The following is a 27,873-nucleotide window of genomic DNA, read 5'->3' as shown; positions in this document are numbered from 1 at the left end:
TCTCAAATAAGGGTGATATTTGCTTATTTTCTGTCTGATAAGATAATTCTTCTCACTAAGCAGATTTTATGTTAGTGTTTTACTTGTTTTAAGGGTTTTGGTCCTAAATTATCTCAGTAAGATATTACAGCTTGTTGCTGAGATATTATGACCTATATTGAGTAAAACATGCTTGAAACTAGAATATCAACTGTTGCAAAGCTGTGTCATCCACACTCACAAGTATAAAACTACTTTTTTTAAAGTAATCATTTATTTCAAGCATGAAAAAAAAAAATCATGACTTAAGACACAATTGTGTCTCATAATTAAAACAGATGACAGCCAAATGGACTTTGCTGTTTTATTTTCAATGAAATAGAAAATATGTACTCATATAGTCGTACAGTTGTTATTAGTGACAATATACTTATTTTAAGGTATTTTTGGGTTCTTTGAGGTTAGCTAATTTTACTTGTTTTGGAATGTCTTGACAAGCCAAATTTTCTTGTTCTATTGGCAGATAATTTTGCTTAGTTCAAATAAAATACCCCTAATTTTTGATTTTTTTTCTTCTTGTTTTTGAACACTGACTTTTTGCAGTGTATAGGGTTGGGTGTGGTTGTCCCACCTGGTTGCGGAAGCAGCTGTGGTACATGGAAGCCAGGCGGTGGTGGATGGTGGCGGCTCTGTACTGGTAGAGCGGCTGGCGGGCCGACTCGGTCTGCAGGTCGCAGTACTTCAACGACTTCATCATGGACTCGGTCACCTCCCGCTCGATCTACCAGAGAAAACCATCAAATGCTGTGATGAACCTGAAAAGGTGAAATGTCGTCAGAAACCCACCTGCTCCGGAGCCTTCCTGGAGAGCGGAGCGTAGTCCTGCAGAAGAGTAGCCAGGGTGAAATACGTGGTGGACAGTTCCCAGTTGACGCTGTCCCACACTCCCGGGTGGTTGTCTCTGCACGACAGTGACCCCATGGCCCGCAGGTAGTAGTCTATAGCCTGGTAGAATAGGAGTGGGTAATGTACAGGGCGGTGCAGGTGTAAGGGGAAGTACAGAAGAGAGCGCCACCTTGTGGTAGTAGAGCGACTCTTCAGGGGAGAACTCCCCTCTGTCATCAGCGGGGGCGCTGCAGTGAGCTTGAGCACAGATTCTCATCAACTTGCCCGTGTTGCACAGCAACAAGGCCTTGTTGGTGCTGTCCCCGATGGCCTCAAAGTCCTTCATGCCTTTCTCGAAGAAGGCAAAACTCTTCTTCCACATGTCCTGCTCGGCCACCGACACCGAGGTCTTCACTGCAAAAGGAGACGCGGGCTTTAGACGCTGTAATAAGTCCCGTCCCAAAGGTCCTCGCCGGTCTCACCTTTCTCCGTCTGCATGGCGGCCGACTGGTTCATGTAGTAGACGCCCATCTCGTTGCGGATGTTCCCCAGCCGTTTGAGCACCTGGGCCAGCTGATCGGGCGCGTCCTCCTTCAAGGTGTGCGAGACCAGCAGCTCGTAGGCGGCCTCGTAGCACTTGCCGCTCACAAACAGCTGGTACTCGGGGTCCGTGGCCAGGTCGGTCGCCATGTTGAAGGCTGACCCGTGACAATTGTGAGTAATAAGTCGTCAGACTATAAACATGTTGATAGGCCTGGGCCCATAACAAATTATTGCCAATAAATTGTATTATTGACAACGTTACCGGTATTTGGAGACCAGATTAAGCAGTAATGTAATCATATAATAATAATAATGCAAGTAACCTTTTCAAATGCAATAAACTTTGATACATCATTACTGTAGTCATTTTGACCATTGTTATTATAATTGTCCTTGATTATTTTGAATTTTTACCAATTGCTTTATTTTATGTTTATTTATTTACTATTTGTGTGCCATTTCTGTTATCATAATGGGTGTTTACAGCTGCTAAAAGTATTTGCTGCTATATTCCCTGCTCTAAGTGCCTTGAATCCCTGGGGACAAACAACTTTTTTAATTTAATTAATTTTTGATTTCTCATTACTGTAGTATTTTTGACCGTTGTAATTATAATTTTCCTTTTTTTATTTCTCATTACTGCAGTATTTTTGACTGTTGATATTATAATTTTCCTTATTTTTTTATTTCTCATTACTGCAGTATTTTTTACTGTTGTAATTATAATTTTCTTTGATGAAATATTTTAGCATTTTTAACACTACCTTTATTTTATGTTTAATTATTTACTATTTGTGTGCTGTTTCTGTTTTCATAATGTGTGTTTACAGCTGCTAAAAGTCTATTTGCTGCTATATTCCCTGCTCTAAGTGCCTTGAATCCCTGGGGACAAATGACTTTTTTTTTTATTTAATTAATTTTTGATTTCTCATTACTGTAGTATTTTTGACCGTTGTAATTATAATTTTCCTTATTTTTTTATTTCTCATTACTGCAGTATTTTTTACTGTTGTAATTATAATTTTCTTTGATGAAATATTTTAGCATTTTTAACATTACCTTTATTTTATGTTTAATTATTTACTATTTGTGTGCTGTTTCTGTTTTCATAATGCGTGTTTACAGCTGCTAAAAGTCTGTGCTGCTATATTTCCTGCTCTAAGTGCTTTGAACTTCTAGGGACAAATGTTTTTTTTTTATTAAATTGAAAATAAGTAAACAAACATAAACTACTCTCAATATGCGTTAGTAAAATTACACTTCAATAAATATTGGACATCTTGAAGTGCAGTATTCTTCCATTAAAAAAAACGTAAATATTTTTCCTCCATTGCAAAACTGGGTTGGGTGGTTTGTTTTGTTTACTTTCCGACAAATTCGGCATACTTGCTCGTTTGTACGTGTTGTTAGGCTCATTTTGCACGTTTGGTTTGAAGACAAAATATTCCCGCAGGACATTAGACTTTGTAATCAAATGTTTTCTTCTGAATTGTTTTTACTTTTTGGTTCTTCTCACTCGTGAGTCATGACTAGCGAGGCTCTGTCCCTGCATCCAACGAGGGTTCACTCCGTTTATTTAATTCTGGTTTTGAATGAACATGCTCAGGTACTGAGAGCGATGCACAGAGTGAACACTCTTGCACCCTCTTTGCAAGCAAAAGACAAAGATACCAAATGTATAATTTATCGTTGGATGAATGGGCCCAGGCCTCCATGTTGCTTCACTGACCTTGGCAGCTGCTCTCCCTGTGCAGACTGTGTAGGATCTCCTGGTCCTCTTTGGTCTGGTAGCTGTACTCCTCCTGGTAAGCCGCCCTGTTGTTGGAATTCTGGGCCAACATGAGCTGGATGTCCCCGCACAGAGAGAGGCACTGGCTGTGGAACAGCAGCACCTGCGGGTGGAGCGTGCCGCCGATGCAACAATACGCATCTGGGCCGCACACGACAGAAGTGAGAAACGACCACAAAAGGACAACAAGTCATTTCTTCGATCGGGGTTCTGTACCGTAACACTGTAGCGACAACTTGATGTAGCGCAAGGCTCGGCCGTACTTCAGCAGGTTGGTTGCGGCGTCAGACAAGACGTAGTACGCCTTGGCGGCCTTGAGAAAGAGCTGAAGCTTCATTTGGTGCTGCCACGTGCCGGGAATCATCCCCGAGCGTGTTGGGTGCTTCTGGTCTGCCTGCAAGGGCCCTGCTGAGGAAGATCGGACTTCACGTCTGCTTTCCTTGTGAGTTTTGTACCAGAACGCCAAGAAACAGACCTCTTTCGAGGAGAGGAGAGATGCCTTTCTCTGCAGCACAGCCTTTGCCTGCACTTCCATCCTCATACTTGAGGGGGATGGGTATGTTGGGGTCTACCGCTGGGAGGTCGCTCTCCTTCTTGATGCTGCCATCCACTGCCTTCAGCCCCTGTGCCGCCGTTTATTAATATTACACAAATGCAGTACACAAACATTGCATCTGTACAAATAGTGTGTTCATTTACTCAACTGCTGAGAGAAACATTTATTAGAGGTTAGGCTTTTTTTTTTTAACGCAGAGCCCGTTTATCTGTAACAGTCACTGTCTATGTGCTTCTGGACATCTGGGGGCCCTAATCAGAATTTAGCCTGCGGCCCGTCTCTAGTTCATGACTGAGGACGTCAGTGTCTGGCTGTATTCTGAGGTCTGGAGATGGAGAGAAGATGGGGAGGCGCACAGGGACATAATGTGTAATAACATGACTATATGCCCTGCTTTGTGTTGTACACACTTTTTTTTTACACATTCTTTATCATTCTATTTGGACTATTACCTCATAAGGAACATATGTTCTAACCTTGAAGCAGAGTAGAGTGAACAAGGAGTGAGAGACTCCTTGTTCACTTCGTTCTGTTCAAGGACAACAATTCAAGCATTCTGTGTTTTTATTTGATACACACTTTGTACCTCATTACAGTTTCCTGAGAAGAGATACCAGGAACGAGAAAGGGAGAGTGGACAAGTGAGTGTGTGTGTCCAACACACACACACTCGACACGACAACGCCCAAATATCTCCACCAGGGGGGGGCAGCAAGATGGACAAAAACATGCGTGAAAAGCGGCAATTTTCAGAGAACGCTCGGTCTTCTCTCCAGCCCGACTGTTTGTACCTACTCCTTTTTGTAGGATGAATTGTTAACCTTCAGTTCTAGTCACCGCGCTCTATTCAGACATCTTTAGAATAAAATAATTTTGGAGGACTGTAGAAGGCAGGGCCCGAACACCACGGTCCTCTGTAGTGATTACGGTGTTGCTGCTATTAGAGCCTCAATATCCATGAGGGCATGTGTGTAGAGGATCGATAGTTTGATCACATCTAAATGTCATCTTTTCATTTTAAATGTCAAACAAAAAAAGGTGTATATTTTCAACATAAGACAACATTTTAAGTTGTTTTATTAGACAGCATTATTATTATATATTTGTCTACTAATAATTAAATGGGAACATGCTAAATTACAATAGTGTTATATATACTGTATATAAAAAAGACAAAGCTCTGGGTCGTCGTTTTTGGCTGATGTCAACATTTTGGCTTTTTCTCATTGTGCTTCTTGCTGTTTTCCCAAATTTTGCTGGTGTTTCGTTTTTTGTACTGTGTCTAGGGCCAATGACAATCGAGTCACGGGCCAAAGATGGCCCCTGTGCCGCACTTTGGGCACCCATGCTGTAGAATCTAACTGTTTATGGCCACTATAGTCTTAGTACCGTAGTATATTTGTTCTGGTCACATGGTTTCTACGTCAGCACCGTAATGAGTAAAATCAGTTGTTCACCAGGTGGCTTGTTCCTGGGTGATAAAAGTGGGGATAAATGAGGAAGTCCTTCTTTAGCCGCCGCCTTGTTTTATCACATTTTACTGCTTTTGCACGCCAATGTTTACTTGGTTACGTGGTTGAGGGAAGAGTTGTTTGACGTTGGTTGCTGGAAAATGTCCGATTTGTTGCAACAGTCAGGCATTCAGTCATTGTTGCAGCGCAATGATTTATGAGCACGTCATGAAATGCGTGTTTATGAGACGAGCGGCCACACCACCCGAGCGCGGCCGCGGTGTTGAGAGGGGCTGGATGAGAGGCTAAAGAGAGACGTGTTCAGGGGTTAAAATGCGTGCCTGTTTGCGGGTCTGTTGGTCATTGCCCGTGTGTGGGTGTCACTTATGCCATATTAATACTTTCTTTTCCCTAATAGTAGGGTCCCAAAGATCGACTGGTCGATCGCGATCGACAGATTGGCGACCCCTGGATAATTATGCATTGTAAATTAATTTTGTAAATATACAAACTTTCATTAAAATAGTTAAACTATTGTAGCTATTTCAATTGTTTTTGTTTTGTTTATTGGAAACTATTGTAATAGACTCTAAATAGACTGCACAGTTGCAGTACAATACTATTATCAGGGCTGGGAATCTTTGGGTGTCCCACGATTCGATTCAGAATCGATTCTTGGGGTCACGATTCGATTCAAAATCGATTTTTTTTCAATTCAACACGATTCTCGATTCAAAAACGATTTTTTATTTTTTTTAAATGAAAACAATACACAACAATACCATAATAATGCAATACAATTTCAAAACCAAACCCAATTTTGGAGTTCTGAACTTCTGAACTGATTTCTTGCAGTGTTAAGTGGTAATATTTCACATTTGTCCCAATTGACTTTATACCCTGATAAACAGCCATATTCAGTGATGACATTATTGATATAGTGTAGAGAGGAGTTAACATGTGACAGGTAGAGAATTATGTCGTCACAATACATCGATAGCTTATTATACTGAGAGCCAATTTTTATAACATGAATATTATTTTCCCTTCTTATTTTTGCAGCTAAGGGTTCAATAACCAAATTAAATAATAATCCAGATGCAGGACATCCCTGTTTTACTCAACAAAAAAGGTTCTGAAATATGATTATTGGTTTTGACTGATGCCATGGTCCTTGTATAAAGCATCTTAATCCATTGTATAAAATTATCTCCAAATCCAAATTTACGTAATGTGCAAAACATAAATGACCAGTTTATGCGGTGGAATGCCTTCTCTGCATCAACAGTACATACTGCTGTGGGATAAGGGAGACTTCTAGCATAGTAAATAACATTAAACAATTTCCTTGTATTGTCTGAAGATTGTCGACCTTCCATGAAGCCAGTTTGGTCAGTATGAATTAATTTTCCTATTACATTTGATAATCGTGTGGCTAAGATTTTTGCCAAGATTCAAAAGGATTCTCTATTCCTTCAATACATAGATTTCAGCAGGATCTACCCCAGTCTGCTGACATGCAAGCAGAGTAGTAGATTTTTGTAAAAAGCTTTTATAATTGTAAGGGACAATGTTTTATCAACTGATTGCAATAATGTAAATTTGTTTTAACTATTAAATGAACCAAAAATATGACTTATTTTATCTTTGTGAAAATATTGGACACAGTGTGTTGGCAAGCTTATGAGATGCGATGCAAGTGTAAGCCACTGTGACACTATTGTTCTTTTTTAAAAATGTTTTATAAATGTCTAATGATAATGTCAATGAGGGATTTTTAATCACTGCTATGTTGAACTTGTAACTAATATTGATACTGTTGTTGATAATATTCATTTTTGTTTCACTACTTTTGGTTTGTTCTGTGTCGTTTTTGTGTCTCCTCTCAATTGCTCTGTTTATTGCAGTTCTGAGTGTTGCTGGGTCGGGTTTGGTTTTGGAATTGGATTGCATTGTTATGGTATTGCTGTGTATTGTTTTGTTGGATTGATTAATTTAAAAAAAATAAAATTAAAAAAATAGATTTTTTAAAAATGAGAATCGATTCTGAATCGCACAACGTGAGAATCGCGATTCAAATTCGAATCGATTTTTTCCCACACCCCTAACTATTATACTTGTATAGTTGGATTTGTCCAAATAGTAATTACACCAGGGGTGCCCACACGCGAGCTACTTTTCAATTGACCAAGTGGAGGGGATGTACCTCATTCATATATAATTTATATTTATTTATTTATGAAAGAGACGTTTTTGTTAACAAGTTAAAGGTGTTTAATGATAATACAAGCATGTTTAACACCTATAGATTCCTTTCTTTCATGAAGAAACCTGATTCTGTTGACTTGCATTGATTGGAATCAGACAGTAGTGATAATAACGTCCACATTTTCAAATGGAGGAGAAAAAAAAAGTCCTCCTTTCTGTCACATGAAAGTGGTTGGTTTTTGGCATCTTATTTGTCCAGCTTTTATACTCCTTTTTATACACTCCAGAAGAAATACATTGGCGGCAAACTCCGTAGCTTGCTAGCTTGTGCACGCTAGCTTTCTGAGACTCTTATTTTGTTAGCGCAGGCAGGATGAAGCAGCACTTTTATTGTGAAGATAGGAACCGTGCAGTCTGTGTCAGAATAATTGTATCTAAGTTATCACAAAACTTTGTGTTGCCATGAGTTCCCGGCGAGAAGACAAAAGCTGTCTTTGATCCTACCAAGAAAAAGGCTTGTAAAACTCCACTGTGTAGGATGGGGAGCGACATGAGGGTTCTGTTTCTTTGATGTATTGTAATCAGCATAAAGATATTGTCTTGACCCAAAATCTACAAAGCGAAGAGGAAGCAGGACCTGACTCCCTTCCAGGCGACCTTTTCTTTGAACTGTTTGTAATCAAAGGCGATGGCTGTTTACGACCCCCCTCCCTTAGAAACAGCTGTTGCCATGTAATCAGGGAAAGTCCAAATAAAACACGAGGCGTACAATCTTTCGGCAGAGCGTGTTGAGACACTGTGAAGGGTACAGTGTCTACGCGTTTCTCCTCATTGAGCTACATTTAATTCTGTCTCTGTTTAATTCCTTGCTTCTTGTCTTGTTTAAAAGATGTCATCAGTGTTTGAACCTGACAGTATGTCTCTAGAATTTTGACGGCAGGTACGGCGCGAGAGTTCTTTTGAAATAAAAAGTCTTTCTCGCCTTCCTGTCAGTCATTTTTTCTTAATAATGAGCTTGCAAGTCATCATCTCAGAAGACCCTGACAGTCTGTCTCTAGAGTTTTGACGGCAGGTACGGCGCGAGAGTTCTTTTGAAATGAAAAGTGTTTCTCGCCTTCCTGTCAGTCATTTTTTCTTAATAATGAGCTTGCAAGTCATCATCTCAGAAGACCCTCGGCTGCCGTGAATGTCAATCAAGTGACGAAAGTGACGTCTTGGTGAAGATTGATGATCGCTAATTTTTAGGTCTATTTTTTAAATGCCTGGCTGGCGATCGACTGACACCCTCCGCCATCGACCGGTAGCTCACGATCGACGTAATGGGCACCCCTGAATTACACCCACCGAGTAGCCATATTAAGCTTTAGGTAAATGAGGAACTCGGTGCTGAGTATTTTCGAAAGGAGACCACTATTGCGGGACATATAGTATTCTCCTACAACAGAATCATGCAGACTTGCCTTCAACACGTAGTTTAGGACGTGTCTGCATCGCTCCTCCTTGTCTTGTGATACGGGAAAAGCACAACCAGGCTGCAAAGACAAAAAAAAACACACTGTGTTCAATTTGTAGGCTAGAAAAGCTAACTGGTAAAAAATTTAGGAGAAGTAGCAAACACTGACTCGGATGAGCTGTGTGGATTTGTATTTCTCTGGGACAGACAGCTCTCCGACGGAGCGGATGACAGCCACGGCTTTACTGTCGCCCTGAGGGCCGTTGCTGTCTGAGCCGCTGTCCTCGCTGTCCTCCTCCAGATCTTCGTCTTCCTCGCGGTCGTCATTACTGTAGCCGTCCTCTGAGCCACAAGACCGCAGCGATTCCCCTCCGTCGTCGTCCTCCTGAGACTCATCCAGCTGGAAGAGCTCCGACAACATGTAAAGCGCCGATGCGATGATCTGCACGGGCGGAGGCGAGATGGGGACTGAAATGTAAACTCTGCACTCACACAGAAACGGGAAGACCATCTAGGAAGCGTACCTGGGGATGCCTGTCCTGGTCCAGAAGCTTGACACAGTTTAAAAGCAGAGTTCTGATTGTCCCCTTGTGTTTTCGGTTTTCACTGGCCTTAAGCATCAGGTTGCATGCCACTCTGGAACATAAACAAACAAACAAGCTGCAAATAAGCACACAAAAATAAGCACGGGGAAAAAAATTGCGATCTTGAGTGACATTAACATGCCATCTAATTTCTAAATGACGGTTGAAACCCCTCAGTGAACCTCACCAGCCAGGGCGAGTTGACTCTGTTGCTCTTGTTCTACCTGCTAACGGCCGACGCCTCTAGTAAGGCACACTGGCTATCATCAATCGGCTCGGGGAGAATCGGTCGCATTAATTAATTGACTGTTCTTATATTCATCTTTTTTTGAGTGCATAAATGTATTGTCGAGTAAGCAAGAATGCGATGTTTTCACTTCATTGGATTATTTTCGTTCTTTGTTTTCAGTCTATTCCCTCATACTGTCCTTCCAGGACTTACCATGAAGAACGGCCAAAAGACCATTCAAAGTTTCTTTAAATCAGTCCAGGACAACGTTAGTAGTGGTTAGAGTGTCCGCCCTGAGATCGGTAGGTTGTGAGTTCAAACCCTGGCTGAGTCATACCATAGACTATAAAAATGGGAGCCATTACCTCCCTGCTTGGCACTCAGCATCAAGGGTTGGAATTGGGGGTTAAATCACCAAAAAAAATTTCCCGGGCGTGGCCACCGCTGCTGCTCCTGTCACCTCCCAGGGGGTGATCGAGGGTGATGGGTCAAATGCAGAGAAAAATTTCGCCACACCTAGTGTGTGTGTGACAATCATTGGTACTTGAACTTGAATAATAATACAGTTGTCCTTCGCCACATTGTGCTTCAAAAATGGTGTAATTGCGTAAAAAAAGCATAAAAACGCAGCTTCCAGCATTTTCTACGCTATTTGGTCCTAAATTAAGCATAAAATGGCTAAACACACAAAAAATATCAATACTATAGTAGTATTAGCCACTAGAGGGGGTCGAACCAATCAGAGCGCCCTGATCAGTATCATGGCCAAAAAAAATGTATTAAAAAATGTATTAAAAAGGTCAAACAGTTTTTTTATGCTCCAACTATACACAAATTCAGTTTATTATTATTAATTACAACTTCGCAAACATTAATCTATCCTGGTTCCAATATGTCCAGAACCAATCAACAACGATAAACGAGGGACGACTTTAACAATATTTAAAAAACAGATTTATTTCATACATCACCCTGAACATGTGTGCACGTGTGAAAAAAACGTCCCAGACAATAGCAATTTAACTACCTGTAACACATTTTTTTATGTGGCCCGCCACATCATTTGGGCCTGCAAAAGGCTGGAAATAATAAAGCACTTTCTGGCTAAATGTATTAGTTCTTTCAATTTTGACAAGAAAAAATGCACTTTCTGCAACTGCATATATTATACACTTTAATATCATCATGTAACATTTTCCAAGCATTTTTTGAATTATCAAAAACAAAATGCTTGTCACCTTGACTTACGATTTAAAAGCAAGTTATCCATCAATCTAATAGTAAAACATACAGTACAGGCCAACATTTTGGACACACCTTTTCATTCAATGCGTTTTCATTATTTTCATGACTATACATTGTAGATTGTCACATCAAAACTATGAATGAACACATGTGGAGTTATGTATTTAACAAAAAAGGGCGGAATAACTGACATGTTTTATATTCTAGTTTCTTCAAAATAGCCACCCTTTGCTCTGATTACTGCTTTGCACACTCTTGGCATTCTCTCGATGAGCTTCAAGAGGTAGTCACCTGAAATGGTTTCACTTCACAGGTGTGCCTTGTCAGGGTTGATTAGTGGAATGTCTTGCTTTATCAATGGGGTTGGGACCATCAGTTGTGTTGTGAATGAAAAGGTGTGTCCAAACTTTTGGCCTGTACTGTATGTTTACTGTTACAAGCGGCCCTCTGATAGCAGCCATAATTGCAATGTGGCCTGCGATAAAAGCGAGTTCAACACCCCTGACCTACAAGGAAATGAAGACATGTTCCTACTTGTAAAGTAACACAGCCACAGGAAGCGTGAAGGGATTGTGGCTATTCTCCTCCTCGGCCTCCTCGCACAGCGTCGTAAGATCATAAAGCTTCACGAAGTCGCTCCCGCTAGCTAAAAAGGAGGAACGAAACCAAAGATGGTGAGGATGAGATAACAGATTTAAAATAGCGATGTATACCTTTAAAAAGCCAATAGGTGTGACCCTCTTTGGTGCAGTTGGACTTGAGGAATGAGAGGATGTTCTGAGCAATGTCTTTCACCACCCTCGTGGAAAACATTGAGTTTTCCAGATGGGGGATGTCCTCTGTTTTTATCATCTCGTACTTCTGCAATGAAGACGACTTAAGGTAGCAGAAATGTACGGACACAAGATCAAGGCCATACTCCTCGTTTACCTGAACGATGCCGTTGACGTGAAAGCACATAACCAGTTCTGGAACGTTACACATTAGATTGTCCAGCCAGTAGTCGATTCCGGTCAGGATGTTGATTGGTTTATTGTCGTCCCTGAAAAACACAGAGCGGACTGATGAAGGTATGACACAAGCATTTCTGCCTCCAACCTCAAGTTGTCTTGAAATCAACAACATGCAGTCATTCATCTTGAAATGTTAATAGTAGAGAAGTTCCAATTAGGGGTTTATGTTGCAGATACCGATCATTCGTAAGTGAGATCGGCTGATACCAATACCAATTACATGTATTAACTGTACATTTTTCAATGTACACTGCAAAAACTGAAATCGAAGTAAGATTAAATATCTCAAATAAGGGTGATATTTGCTTATTTTCTGTCTGATAAGATAATTCTTCTCATTAAGCAGATTTTATGTTAGAGTGTTTTACTTGTTTTAAGTGTTTTGGTCCTAAATGATCTCATTAAGACATTACAGCTTGTTGCTTAGATTTGATGACCTATATTGTGTAAAACGTGCTTGAAACTAGAATATCAACTGTTGCAAAGCTGTGTCATCAACACTCACAAGTATAAAACTACTTTTTTAAAGTAATCATTTCTTATTTCAAGCATGAAAAAAAAAAATCATGAAGCCGAGCGCATATCATTATGTCAAGATAATGGCACTAGTATTTACAAGAATATTTTTCAACACATTGAGCAAAAAGGTCTCATTTTTCCTTTCTACCAACAAAAGTGCACTTGTTATTAGTGAGAATATACTTATTTTAAAGGTATTTTGAGGTTAGTTAATTTTGCTTGTTTTGGAAAGTCTTGACAAGCCGAATTTTCTTGTTGTATTGGCAGATAATTTTGCTTAGTTCAAATAAAATACCCCTAATTTTTTCATTTTTAGGGTCCGCACAGGACCTTTTCAAAAGGAATCCCAAAGGGAGTCCTTTTGCAATGGGACGAAAGGACCCTATTGAAATTGTAATGTTTTATTAGGGTCCGCACAGGACCTTTTCAAAAGGAATCCCAAAGGGAGTCCTTTTGCAATGGGACGAAAGGACCCTATTGAAATTGTAAGGTTTTATTATTATTAGGGTCCGCATGTACCCTGTAAAAAGGACTCCCCCAGGGAGTCCTTTGTACTGGTTACAAAGGAACCTATTGAATTTGTAATGTTTATTATTATTATTCTTTATTATTATTCCGCACGGTCGCGCACTACTACGCCCCCCTTAACATGCTTCAAAACTCACCAAATTTGACATACACATTAAACCCCGGGTACAGCACACTTTAGTGGTAAAAAAAAATACCAAAAATCAACATTGCTCTCTAGCGCCCCCTAGGAAGAAAAATGCCTCTAACTCCCACTAGGAAGGTCGTAGAGACATGAAACAAAAACCTGTATGTAGGTCTCAGTTAGACCTACAATTCATAATTTCACTTCTTCGGGCGAAAACCAACAGGAAGTTGGCAATTTCCCCTTCAAGACAAAAAATGACTAAAAACACTCATTTTTGATTTTTGACCTCTAATTTGACCCCCTTAAAATACTTCAAAACTCACCAAACTTCTCACACACATTGGGACTGGTGGAAACTGTGATCTAAAAAAAAAACCGAATCCCAAAACTCAAAATTGTGCTCTACATAATTTTTTGAAAAAAAAGAGAAAAAACTGCTCCTCAGAGGAAAAATCGGACAAAACTGCTTGTAACTTCCGGTAGGAACGTCGTAGAGACATGAAAAAAATACCTCTACGTAGCTCTCATTTAGACCTACATTTCATACATTGACACCCTTCAGCAAAAATCAACAGGAAGTTTGTTATCTCCATTTCAAAACAACATTTTTGTACCAAACGGTCACCAAACATCAAACATTATCTCCTCTGAGCCCGTTTGTCGTTTCGGCTTCAAACTGCTACAGGAGAGAGATTGAACCCTTCTGATTAAAAGATGCGTACGGATTTTTATTTAGTGCTACCGTTTTGATTTTACGAGCCTTCAAAGACCCGCAGCACTGATGCTGCTACGGTGCCAAAAATGACAACGAAACTGCGATTAGACCTTCTTTGGCCTCAATACACACAATAGCCTATAATGACAATGTGAAATGGATCCGCTGCTGTGATTTTACGCACCTTCACAGACAACAACCACTGTGCCGCAGCACCTAGGAAAAAAACACAGACACAACTTCCTCTAACTCCCAGTACCAATATCGTAGAGACACGAAACAAAAACCTCTATGTAGGTCTCACTCAGGACTACCACTGGACTAAAGTATTGGACACCTAGGACTAGCACCTGCCAGAAGGCGGACCCGACCAATGCTGCTTGCAGCTTTAATTATTATTATTATTATTATTATTTTACCGACCCCACAAAGAACGCTAATTTGACCCACTTAACATGCTCCAAAACTCACCAAATTTGACACACAAGTCAGAACCTGCGAAAATTTCAACAAAATAACAAAACCAAACCCCAAACATAAAAATTGAGCTCTAGCGCCCCCTAGGAAAAAAAAATAACAAACTGCCTGTAACTCCCACTAGGAAGCTCGTAGAGACATGAAACAAAAACCTGTATGTAGGTCTGCTCTAGACCTACATTTCATAATTTTACATCCTCGGGCAAAAACCAACAGGAAGTTGGCAATTTCCCCTTCAAGACAAATTTGTACTAAAAAAACACGTTTTTGCCTCTTTGACCTCTAATTTGACCCCCTTAAAATACTTCAAAACTCACCAAACTTCTCACACACATTGGGACTGGTGGAAACTGCGATCTAAAAAAAAAACCGAACCCCAAAACTCAAAATTGTGCTCTACATAATTTTTGGAAAAAAATGAGAAAAAACTGCTCCTCAGAGGAAAACTCTGACAAAACTGCTTGTCACTTCCGGTAGGAACGTCGTAGAGACATGAAAAAAATACCTCTATGTAGGTCTCATTTAGACCTACATTTCATACATTGACACCCTTCAGCAAAAATCAACAGGAAGTTTGTTATCTCCATTTCAAAACAACATTTTTGTACCAAACGGTCACCAAACATCAAACATTATGTCCTCTGAGCGCGTTTGTCGTTTCGGCTTCAAACTGCTACAGGAGAGAGATTGAACCCTTCTGATTAAAAGTTCCGAACGGATTTTTAATAAGTGCTACCGTTTTGATTTTACGAGCCTTCAAAGACCCGCAGCACTAAAGTTGCTACGGTGCCAAAAATGACAACGAAACTGCGGTTAGACCTTCTTTGGCCTCAATACACACAATAGCCTATAATGACAATGTGAACTCAGACACAACTTCCTCTAACTCCCAGTACCAATATCGTAGAGACACGAAACAAAAACCTCTATGTAGGTCTCACTCAGGACTACCACTGGACAAAAGTATTGGACACCTAGGACTAGCACCTGCCAGAAGGCGGACCCGACCAATGCTGCTTGCAGCTTTAATTAGGGTCCGCCCTGTACCCTGTACAAAGGACTCCCTCAGGGAGTCCTTTGTACTGGTTACAAAGGAACCTATTGTTATTGTAATGTTTATTATTAGGGTCCGCACAGGACCTTTTCAAAAGGAATCCCAAAGGGAGTCCTTTTGCAATGGGACGAAAGGACCCTATTGAAATTGTAAGGTTTTATTATTAGGGTCCGCACAGGACCTTTTCAAAAGGAATCCCAAAGGGAGTCCTTTTGCAATGGGACGAAAGGACCCTATTGAAATTGTAATGTTTATTATTATTATTATACCGGCCGCCTCTTCGAACAGCAATTTGACCCACTTAACATGCTCCAAAACTCACCAAATTTGACACACAAGTCAGGACCTGCGAAAATTGCTTGTTAATAACAAAACCAAACCCCAAAAATAAAAATTGCGCTCTAGCGCCCCCTAGGAAAAAAAAAAAACAAACTGCCTGTAACTCCCACTAGGAAGGTCGTAGAGACATGAAACAAAAACCTGTATGTAGGTCTGCTAAAGACCTACAACTCATAATTTTACATCGTCGGGCGAAAACCAACAGGAAGTTGGCAATTTCCCCTTCAAGACAAAAATGTACTAAAAACACTGTTTTTTACGTCTTTGACCTCTAATTTGACCCCCTTAAAATACTTCAAAACTCACCAAACTTCTCACACACATCGGGACTGGTAGAAATTGCGATCTCAAAAAATAACCGAACCCCGAAAATCAAAATTGTGCCCTTGAGCAATTTTGACATAAAACTGAGAAAAAACTGCTTTTTAGAGGAAAACTCAGACAAAACTGCTTATAACTTCCGGTAGGAACGTCGTAGAGACATGAAACAAATACCTCTATGTAGGTCTTGTCTAGACCTACATTTCATAGATTGACATCCTTCAGCGAAAATCAACAGGAAGTTTGTAATCTCCATTTCAAAACAACATTTTTGTACCAAACGGTCACCAAACATCAAACATTATCTCCTCTGAGCGCGTTTGTCGTTTCGGCTTCAAACTGCTACAGGAGAGAGATTGAACCCTTCTGATTAAAAGATGCGTACGGATAATGATTAAGTGCTACCGTTTTGATTTTACGAGCCTTCAAAGACCCGCAGCACTAAAGTTGCTACGGTGCCAAAAATGACAACGAAACTGCGATTAGACCTTCTTTGGCCTCAATACACACAATAGCCTATAATGACAATGTGAACTCAGACACAACTTCCTCTAACTCCCAGTACCAATATCGTAGAGACACGAAACAAAAACCTCTATGTAGGTCTCACTCAGGACTACCACTGGACTAAAGTATTGGACACCTAGGACTAGCACCTGCCAGAAGGCGGACCCGACCAATGCTGCTTGCAGCTTTAATTATTATTATTATTCTTTATTATTATTATTCCGCAGCTTTGCGCACTACTTCGCCCCCCTTAACATGCTTCAAAACTCACCAAATTTTTTACACACATCCAAAAAGTGTGCCAGCAGACTTTAATATAAAAACCTAACCCCAAAACACAAAATTGAGCTCTAGCGCCCCCTAGGAAAAAAAAAAAACAGACTGCCTGTAACTCCCACTAGGAAGGTCGTAGAGACATGAAACAAAAACCTGTATGTAGGTCTGCTCTAGACCTACAACTCATAATTGTATATCCTCGGGCGAAAACCAACAGGAAATTGGCAATTTACCATTTTTGACAAAAATGTCCTAAAAACACTGTTTTTTACATCTTTGACCTCTAATTTGACCCCCTTAAAATACTTCAAAACTCACCAAACTTCTCACACACATCGGGACTGGTGGAAACTGTGATTTAAAAAAAAAACCGAACCCCAAAACTCAAAATTGTGCTCTACAGCAATTTTTTTATAAAACTGACAAAAAACTGCTCCTCAGAGGAAAACTCTGACAAAACTGCTTGTAACTTCCGGTAGGAACGCCGTAGAGACATGAAAAAAATACCTCTACGTAGGTCTCATTTAGACCTACATTTCATACATTGACACCCTTCAGCAAAAATCAACAGGAAGTTTGTTATCTCCATTTCAAAACAACATTTTTGTACCAAACGGTCACCAAACATCAAACATTATCTCCTCTGAGCCCGTTTGTCGTTTCGGCTTCAAACTGCTACAGGAGAGAGATTGAACCCTTCTGATTAAAAGATGCGAACGGATTTTTATTTAGTGCTACCGTTTTGATTTTACGAGCCTTCAAAGACCTGCAGCACTGATGCTGCTACGGTGCCAAAAATGACAACGAAACTGCGATTAGACCTTCTTTGGCCTCAATACACACAATAGCCTATAATGACAATGTGAACTCAGACACAACTTCCTCTAACTCCCAGTACCAATATCGTAGAGACACGAAACAAAAACCTCTATGTAGGTCTCACTCAGGACTACCACTGGACAAAAGTATTGGACACCTAGGACTAGCACCTGCCAGAAGGCGGACCCGACCAATGCTGCTTGCAGCTTTAATTAGGGTCCGCACAGGACCTTTTCAAAAGGAATCCCAAAGGGAGTCCTTTTGCAATGGGACGAAAGGACCCTATTGAAATTGTAAGGTTTTATTATTATTATTCTTCTTTCTTCCGCACCGTCGCGCACTACTTTGCCCCCCTTAACATGCTTCAAAACTCACCAAATTTTTTACACACATCCAAACTCGGGTACAGCACACTTTAATATAAAAACCTAACCCCAAAACACAAAATTGAGCTCTAGCGCCCCCTAGGAAAAAAAAAAAACAGACTGCCTGTAACTCCCACTAGGAAGGTCGTAGAGACATGAAACAAAAACTTGTATGTAGGTCTGCTCTAGACCTACAACTCATAATGACACATTCTCGGGCGAAAATCAACAGGAAATTGGCAATTTACCTTTTTTTAAAAAAAAGTACTAAAAACACTGTTTTTTACATCTTTGACCTCTAATTTGACCCCCTTAAAATACTTCAAAACTCACCAAACTTCGCACACACATTGGGACTGGTAGAAATTGCGCTCTCAAAAAAAAACCGAACCCCGAAACTCAAAATTGTGCTCTAGAGCAATTTTTTAATAAAACAGAGAAAAAACTGCTTTTTAGAGGAAAACTCAGACAAAACTGTTTGTAACTTCCGGTAGGAACGTCGTAGAGACATGAAAAAAATACCTCTATGTAGGTCTCATTTAGACCTACATTTCATACATTGACACCCTTCAGCAAAAATCAACAGGAAGTTTGTTATCTCCATTTCAAAACAACATTTTTGTACCAAACGGTCACCAAACATCAAACATTATCTCCTCTGAGCGCGTTTGTCGTTTCGGCTTCAAACTGCTACAGGAGAGAGATTGAACCCTTCTGATTAAAAGTTCTATACGGATTTTTATTTAGTGCTACCGTTTTGATTTTACGAGCCTTCAAAGACCCGCAGCACTGATGCTGCTCCGGTGCCAAAAATGACAACGAAACTGCGATTAGACCTTCTTTGGCCTCAATACACACAATAGCCTATAATGACAATGTGAACTCAGACACAACTTCCTCTAACTCCCAGTACCAATATCGTAGAGACACGAAACAAAAACCTCTATGTAGGTCTCACTCAGGACTACCACTGGACTAAAGTATTGGACACCTAGGACTAGCACCTGCCAGAAGGCGGACCCGACCAATGCTGCTTGCAGCTTTAATTATTATTATTCTTTCTTCCGCTCCGTTGCGCACTACTTTGCCCCCCTTAACATAATTCAAAACTCACCAAATTTTTTGCACACATCCAAAAAGTGTGCCAGATGAAGTTATTCAATAATCACACCCAAAAAATCAACATTGCTCTCTAGCGCCCCCTAAGTAGAAAAATGCCTCTAACTCCCACTAGGAAGGTCGTAGAGACATGAAACAAAAACCTGTATGTAGGTCTCACTTAGACCTACAATTCATAATTTTACTTCTTCGGGCGAAAACCAACAGGAAGTTGGCAATTTCCCCTTCAAGACAAAAAATGACTAAAAACACTCATTTTTGATTTTTGAGCTGTAATTTGACCCCCTTAAAATACTTCAAAACTCACCAAAATTCGCACACACATCGGGACTGCGGGAAACTGCGATCTAAAAAAAAAACCGAATCCCAAAACTCAAAATTGTGCTCTACATAATTTTTGGAATAAAACAGAGAAAAAACTGCTCCTCAGAGGAAAAATCTGACAAAACTGCTTGTAACTTCCGGTAGGAACGTCGTAGAGACATGAAACCAATACCTCTAATGTAGGTCTCGCCTAGACCTACATTTCATAGATTGACACCCTTCAGCAAAAATCAACAGGAAGTTTGTTATCTCCATTTCAAAACAACATTTTTGTACCAAACGGTCACCAAACATCAAACATTATCTCCTCTGAGTGCGTTTGTCGTTTCGGCTTCAAACTGCTACAGGAGAGAGATTGAACCCTTCTGATTAAAAGATGCGTACGGATAATGATTAAGTGCTACCGTTTTGATTTTACGAGCCTTCAAAGACCCGCAGCACTGATGCTGCTACGGTGCCAAAAATGACAACGAAACTGCGATTAGACCTTCTTTGGCCTCAATACACACAATACCCTATAATGACAATGTGAACTCAGACACAACTTCCTCTAACTCCCAGTACCAATATCGTAGAGACACGAAACAAAAACCTCTATGTAGGTCTCACTCAGGACTACCACTGGACTAAAGTATTGGACACCTAGGACTAGCACCTGCCAGAAGGCGGACCCGACCAATGCTGCTTGCAGCTTTAATTAGGGTCCGCACAGGACCTTTTCAAAAGGAATCCCAAAGGGAGTCCTTTTGCAATGGGACGAAAGGACCCTATTGAAATTGTAAGGTTTTATTAGGGTCCGCACAGGACCTTTTCAAAAGGAATCCCAAAGGGAGTCCTTTTGCAATGGGACGAAAGGACCCTATTGAAATTGTAATGTTTATTATTATTATTATTATTATTATTTTTCCGCAGCTTTGCGCACTACTTAGCCCCCCTTAACATGCTTCAAAACTCACCAAATTTTTTACACACATCCAAAAAGTGTGCCAGCAGACTTTAGTCAAAAAACCAAACCCAAAAAAATACACTTGCTCTCTAGCGCCCCCTAAGTAGAAAACTGCCTATAACTCCCACTAGGAAGGTCGTAGAGACATGAAACCAAAACCTGTATGTAGGTCTCAGTTAGACCTACAATTCATAATTTCACTTCTTCGGGCGAAAATCAACAGGAAGTTGGCAATTTCCCCTTCAAGACAAAAAATGACTAAAAACACTCATTTTTGATTTTTGACCTCTAATTTGACCCCCTTAAAATACTTCAAAACTCACCAAACTTCTCACACACATTGGGACTGGTGGAAACTGTGATCTAAAAAAAAAACCGAATCCCAAAACTCAAAATTGTGCTCTACATAATTTTTGAAAAAAAAAGAGAAAAAACTGCTCCTCAGAGGAAAACTCTGACAAAACTGCTTGTAACTTCCGGTAGGAACGTCGTAGAGACATGAAACAAATACCTCTATGTAGGTCTTGCCTAGACCTACATTTCATACATTGACACCCTTCAGCAAAAATCAACAGGAAGTTTGTTATCTCCATTTCAAAACAACATTTTTGTACCAAACGGTCACCAAACATCAAACATTATCTCCTCTGAGCGCGTTTGTCGTTTCGGCTTCAAACTGCTACAGGAGAGAGATTGAACCCTTCTGATTACAAGATGCGTACGGATTTTTAATAAGTGCTACCGTTTTGATTTTACGAGCCTTCAAAGACCCGCAGCACTAAAGTTGCTACGGTGCCAAAAATGACAACGAAACTGCGATTAGACCTTCTTTGGCCTCAATACACACAATACCCTATAATGACAATGTGAACTCAGACACAACTTCCTCTAACTCCCAGTACCAATATCGTAGAGACACGAAACAAAAACCTCTATGTAGGTCTCACTCAGGACTACCACTGGACTAAAGTATTGGACACCTAGGACTAGCACCTGCCAGAAGGCGGACCCGACCAATGCTGCTTGCAGCTTTAATTATTAGGGTCCGCACAGGACCTTTTCAAAAGGAATCCCAAAGGGAGTCCTTTTGCAATGGGACGAAAGGACCCTATTGAAATTGTAATGTTTATTAGGGTCCGCACAGGACCTTTTCAAAAGGAATCCCAAAGGGAGTCCTTTTGCAATGGGACGAAAGGACCCTATTGAAATTGTAAGGTTTTATTATTATTCTTTTTTCTTCCGCACCGTCGCGCACTACTTTGCCCCCCTTAACATGCTTCAAAACTCACCAAATTTTTTGCACACATCCAAAAAGTGGGCCAGATGAAGTTATTCAAAAATCATACCCGAAAAAACAACATTGCTCTCTAGCGCCCCCTAGGAAGAAAAATGCCTCTAACTCCCACTAGGTAGGTCGTAGAGACATGAAACAAAAACCTGTATGTAGGTCTCACTTAGACCTACAATTCATAATTTCACTTCTTCGGGCGAAAACCAACAGGAAGTTGGCAATTTCCCCTTCAAGACAAAAAATGACTAAAAACACTCTTTTTTGATTTTTGAGCTGTAATTTGACCCCCTTAAAATACTTCAAAACTCACCAAAATTCTCACACACATCGGGACTGGTGGAAACTGTGATCTAAAAAAAAAACCGAATCCCAAAACTCAAAATTGTGCTCTACATAATTTTTTGAAAAAAAAGAGACAAAACTGCTCCTCAGAGGAAAAATCGGACAAAACTGCTTGTAACTTCCGGTAGGAACGTCGTAGAGACATGAAAAAAATACCTCTACGTAGGTCTCATTTAGACCTACATTTCATACATTGACACCCTTCAGCAAAAATCAACAGGAAGTTTGTTATCTCCATTTCAAAACAACATTTTTGTACCAAACGGTCACCAAACATCAAACATTATCTCCTCTGAGCCCGTTTGTCGTTTCGGCTTCAAACTGCTACAGGAGAGAGATTGAACCCTTCTGATTAAAAGATGCGTACGGATTTTTATTTAGTGCTACCGTTTTGATTTTACGAGCCTTCAAAGACCCGCAGCACTGATGCTGCTACGGTGCCAAAAATGACAACGAAACTGCGATTAGACCTTCTTTGGCCTCAATACACACAATAGCCTATAATGACAATGTGAACTCAGACACAACTTCCTCTAACTCCCAGTACCAATATCGTAGAGACACGAAACAAAAACCTCTATGTAGGTCTCACTCAGGACTACCACTGGACAAAAGTATTGGACACCTAGGACTAGCACCTGCCAGAAGGCGGACCCGACCAATGCTGCTTGCAGCTTTAATTATTATTATTATTATTTTTCCGCAGCTTTGCGCACTACTTAGCCCCCCTTAACATACTTCAAAACTCACCAAATTTTTTACACACATCCAAAAAGTGTGCCAGCAGACTTTAGTCAAAAAACCAAACCCAAAAAAATACACTTGCTCTCTAGCGCCCCCTAAGTAGAAAACTGCCTATAACTCCCACTAGGAAGGTCGTAGAGACATGAAACCAAAACCTGTATGTAGGTCTCAGTTAGACCTACAATTCATAATTTCACTTCTTCGGGCGAAAACCAACAGGAAGTTGGCTATTTCCCCTTCAAGACAAAAAATGACTAAAAACACTCATTTTTGATTTTTGACCTCTAATTTGACCCCCTTAAAATACTTCAAAACTCACCAAACTTCTCACACACATTGGGACTGGTGGAAACTGTGATCTAAAAAAAAAACCGAATCCCAAAACTCAAAATTGTGCTCTACATAATTTTTGGAAAAAAAAGAGAAAAAACTGCTCCTCAGAGGAAAAATCAGACAAAACTGCTTGTAACTTCCGGTAGGAACGTCGTAGAGACATGAAAAAAATACCTCTACGTAGGTCTCATTTAGACCTACATTTCATACATTGACACCCTTCAGCAAAAATCAACAGGAAGTTTGTTATCTCCATTTCAAAACAACATTTTTGTACCAAACGGTCACCAAACATCAAACATTATCTCCTCTGAGCGCGTTTGTCGTTTCGGCTTCAAACTGCTACAGGAGAGAGATTGAACCCTTCTGATTAAAAGATGCGTACGGATTTTTATTTAGTGCTACCGTTTTGATTTTACGAGCCTTCAAAGACCCGCAGCACTGATGCTGCTACGGTGCCAAAAATGACAACGAAACTGCGATTAGACCTTCTTTGGCCTCAATACACACAATAGCCTATAATGACAATGTGAAATGGATCCGCTGCTGTGATTTTACGCACCTTCAAAGAAAACAACCACTGTGCCGCAGCACCTAGGAAAAAAACACAGACACAACTTCCTCTAACTCCCAGTACCAATATCGTAGAGACACGAAACAAAAACCTCTATGTAGGTCTCACTCAGGACTACCACTGGACTAAAATATTGGACACCTAGGACTAGCACCGGCCAAAAGGCGGACCCGACCAATGCTGCTTGCAGCTTTAATTATTATTCTTTATTATTCTTCCGCACGGTCGCGCACTGCTTTGCCCCCCTTAACATGCTTCAAAACTCACCAAATTTGACATACACATTAAACCCCGGGGACAGCACACTTTAGTGGTAAAAAAAAATACCAAAAATCAACATTGCTCTCTAGCGCCCCCTAGGAAGAAAAATGCCTCTAACTCCCACTAGGAAGGTCGTAGAGACATGAAACAAAAACCTGTATGTAGGTCTCAGTTAGACCTACAATTCATAATTTCACTTCTTCGGGCGAAAACCAACAGGAAGCTGGCAATTTCCCCTTCAAGACAAAAAATGACTAAAAACACTCATTTTTGATTTTTGAGCTGTAATTTGACCCCCTTAAAATACTTCAAAACTCACCAAAATTCTCACACACATCGGGACTGGTGGAAACTGTGATCTAAAAAAAAAACTGAATCCCAAAACTCAAAATTGTGCTCTACATAATTTTTTGAAAAAAAAAAAAAAAAACTGCTCCTCAGAGGAAAAATCGGACAAAACTGCTTGTAACTTCCGGTAGGAACGTCGTAGAGACATGAAAAAAATACCTCTACGTAGGTCTTATTTAGACCTACATTTCATACATTGACACCCTTCAGCAAAAATCAACAGGAAGTTTGTTATCTCCATTTCAAAACAACATTTTTGTACCAAACGGTCACCAAACATCAAACATTATCTCCTCTGAGCCCGTTTGTCGTTTCGGCTTCAAACTGCTACAGGAGAGAGATTGAACCCTTCTGATTAAAAGATGCGAACGGATTTTTATTTAGTGCTACCGTTTTGATTTTACGAGCCTTCAAAGACCCGCAGCACTGATGCTGCTACGGTGCCAAAAATGACAACGAAACTGCGATTAGACCTTCTTTGGCCTCAATACACACAATAGCCTATAATGACAATGTGAACTCAGACACAACTTCCTCTAACTGCCAGTACGAATATCGTAGAGACACGAAACAAAAACCTCTATGTAGGTCTCACTCAGGACTACCACTGGACAAAAGTATTGGACACCTAGGACTAGCACCTGCCAGAAGGCGGACCCGACCAATGCTGCTTGCAGCTTTAATTATTCTTTGTTTCTTCTTCCGCAGCTTTGCGCACTACTACGCCCCCCTTAACATGCTTCAAAACTCACCAAATTTTTTACACAAATCCAAAAAGTGTGCCAGCAGACTTTAGTCTAAAAACCAAACCCAAAAAAATACACTTGCTCTCTAGCGCCCCCTAAGTAGAAAACTGCCTATAACTCCCACTAGGAAGGTCGTAGAGACATGAAACCAAAACCTGTATGTAGGTCTCAGTTAGACCTACAATTCATAATTTCACTTCTTCGGGCGAAAACCAACAGGAAGTTGGCAATTTCCCCTTCAAGACAAAAAATGACGAAAATCACTCATTTTTGATTTTTGACCTCTAATTTGACCCCCTTAAAATACTTCAAAACTCACCAAAATTCGCACACACATCGGGACTGGTGGAAACTGTGATCTAAAAAAAAAACCAAATCCCAAAACTCAAAATTGTGCTCTACATAATTTTTGGAAAAAAAAGAGAAAAAACTGCTCCTCAGAGGAAAAATCGGACAAAACTGCTTGTAACTTCCGGTAGGAACGTCGTAGAGACATGAAAAAAATACCTCTACGTAGGTCTCATTTAGACCTACATTTCATACATTGACACCCTTCAGCAAAAATCAACAGGAAGTTTGTTATCTCCATTTCAAAACAACATTTTTGTACCAAACGGTCACCAAACATCAAACATTATCTCCTCTGAGCCCGTTTGTCGTTTCGGCTTCAAACTGCTACAGGAGAGAGATTGAACCCTTCTGATTAAAAGATGCGTACAGATTTTTATTTAGTGCTACCGTTTTGATTTTACGAGCCTTCAAAGACCCGCAGCACTGATGCTGCTACGGTGCCAAAAATGACAACGAAACTGCGATTAGACCTTCTTTGGCCTCAATACACACAATACCCTATAATGACAATGTGAACTCAGACACAACTTCCTGTAACTCCCAGTACCAATATCGTAGAGACACGAAACAAAAACCTCTATGTAGGTCTCACTCAGGACTACCACTGGACAAAAGTATTGGACACCTAGGACTAGCACCTGCCAGAAGGCGGACCCGACCAATGCTGCTTGCAGCTTTAATTATTATTCTTCTTCTTCTTCTTTGTTTCTTCTTCCGCAGCTTTGCGCACTACTTCGCCCCCCTTAACATGCTTCAAAACTCACCAAATTTTTTACACACATCCAAAAAGTGTGCCAGCAGACTTTAGTCAAAAAACCAAACCCAAAAAAACACAATTGCTCTCTAGCGCCCCCTAGGAAGAAAACTGCCTATAACTCCCACTAGGAAGGTCGTAGATACATGAAACCAAAACCTGTATGTAGGTCTCAGTTAGACCTACAATTCATAATTTCACTTCTTCGGGCGAAAACCAACAGGAAGTTGGCAATTTCCCCTTCAAGACAAAAAATGACTAAAAACACTCATTTTTGATTTTTGACCTCTAATTTGACCCCCTTAGAATACTTCAAAACTCACCAAAATTCTCACACACATTGGGACTGGTGGAAACTGTGATCTAAAAAAAAAACCGAATCCCAAAACTCAAAATTGTGCTCTACATAATTTTTGAAAAAAAAAGAGAAAAAACTGCTCCTCAGAGGAAAACTCTGACAAAACTGCTTGTAACTTCCGGTAGGAACGTCGTAGAGACATGAAACAAATACCTCTATGTAGGTCTTGCCTAGACCTACATTTCATACATTGACACCCTTCAGCAAAAATCAACAGGAAGTTTGTTATCTCCATTTCAAAACAACATTTTTGTACCAAACGGTCACCAAACATCAAACATTATCTCCTCTGAGCCCGTTTGTCGTTTCGGCTTCAAACTGCTACAGGAGAGAGATTGAACCCTTCTGATTAAAAGTTGTGTACGGATTTTTATTTAGTGCTACCGTTTTGATTTTACGAGCCTTCAAAGACCCGCAGCACTGATGCTGCTACGGTGCCAAAAATGACAACGAAACTGCGATTAGACCTTCTTCGGCCTCAATACACACAATAGCCTATAATAATGACAATGTGAACTCAGACACAACTTCCTCTAACTCCCAGTACCAATATCGTAGAGACACGAAACAAAAACCTCTATGTAGGTCTCACTCAGGACTACCACTGGACAAAAGTATTGGACACCTAGGACTAGCACCTGCCAGAAGGCGGACCCGACCAATGCTGCTTGCAGCTTTAATTTTTCTTGTTTTTGAACACTGATTTTTTGCAGTGTACAGTATTTATGGTGAATAATAATAATAATGGATTAGATTTTATATCGCGCTTTTCTACCCCAGGGCAGCTGTAGCTATGAAAGTAGCTTACCACCACCAGGTGTGAATGAATGATGGGTTCTACATGTAAAGCAACTTTGGGTACTTAGAAAAGCGCTATATAAATCCCAGGTATTATTATTATTATTATTATTATTAGATACTCAAAGCGCTCACAGAGAAGTGGGAACCTATCATTCATTCACACCTGGTGGTGGTAAGCTACATTTGTAACCACAGCTGCCCTGGGGTAGAATGCTATTGATTGTTTAGTAATATCAACACAACATTCAAACTCGTTCCTTATATTAATTTTTTTACATACAATTAGGGCTGTTAGCTGCAGCCCTAATTGTATGTAAAAAAATTATTTTCAAATTAATCGATTAATTTGATAATCGATTAATTTGTCGATTATTACTTCGATTAATAATCGGATAAAAGAGACAAACTACATTTCTATCCTATCCAGTATTTTATTGAAAAAAAACAGCATACTGGCACCATACTTATTTTGATTATTGTTTCTCAGCTGTTTGTAAATGTTGCAGTTTATAAATAAAGGTTTATTTAAAAAAAAAAATAAAAAAAAATGTTTAATTAAAAATAAAAATAAATAAAAAATGTAATTAAAAAATAAATTT

General features: G+C 40.1%; 1 protein-coding gene across 2 annotated transcripts in view; it reads right to left on the bottom strand.

The window, feature by feature from the left end:
* LOC133657622 (erythroid differentiation-related factor 1-like) overlaps positions 1 to 27,873 on the bottom strand; it is a 62,427-nt gene that overhangs the window by 7,009 nt on the left and 27,545 nt on the right. Inside the window, exons 9-21 of one of the 2 annotated variants that reach the window (XM_062059176.1) lie at positions 11,853 to 11,964; positions 11,636 to 11,783; positions 11,457 to 11,568; positions 9,389 to 9,500; positions 9,034 to 9,306; positions 8,872 to 8,943; positions 3,672 to 3,819; positions 3,413 to 3,604; positions 3,137 to 3,337; positions 1,347 to 1,562; positions 1,055 to 1,278; positions 826 to 984; positions 611 to 760 (exon numbers count right to left, since the gene is read on the bottom strand). In XM_062059176.1, the coding sequence (XP_061915160.1) occupies positions 611 to 760; positions 826 to 984; positions 1,055 to 1,278; positions 1,347 to 1,562; positions 3,137 to 3,337; positions 3,413 to 3,604; positions 3,672 to 3,819; positions 8,872 to 8,943; positions 9,034 to 9,306; positions 9,389 to 9,500; positions 11,457 to 11,568; positions 11,636 to 11,783; positions 11,853 to 11,964 (2,119 nt within the window). The remainder of the gene's footprint in view (positions 1 to 610; positions 761 to 825; positions 985 to 1,054; positions 1,279 to 1,346; positions 1,563 to 3,136; positions 3,338 to 3,412; positions 3,605 to 3,671; positions 3,820 to 8,871; positions 8,944 to 9,033; positions 9,307 to 9,388; positions 9,501 to 11,456; positions 11,569 to 11,635; positions 11,784 to 11,852; positions 11,965 to 27,873) is intronic. The other variant, XM_062059178.1, reaches the window with a different exon arrangement.

Source organism: Entelurus aequoreus, linkage group LG09 (genome assembly GCF_033978785.1).
Source record: "Entelurus aequoreus isolate RoL-2023_Sb linkage group LG09, RoL_Eaeq_v1.1, whole genome shotgun sequence".
Taxonomy (NCBI): domain Eukaryota; kingdom Metazoa; phylum Chordata; class Actinopteri; order Syngnathiformes; family Syngnathidae; genus Entelurus; species Entelurus aequoreus.
The sequence above is the reverse complement of the archived record's forward strand: the minus strand, read 5'-3'. Positions and strand labels throughout refer to the sequence as shown.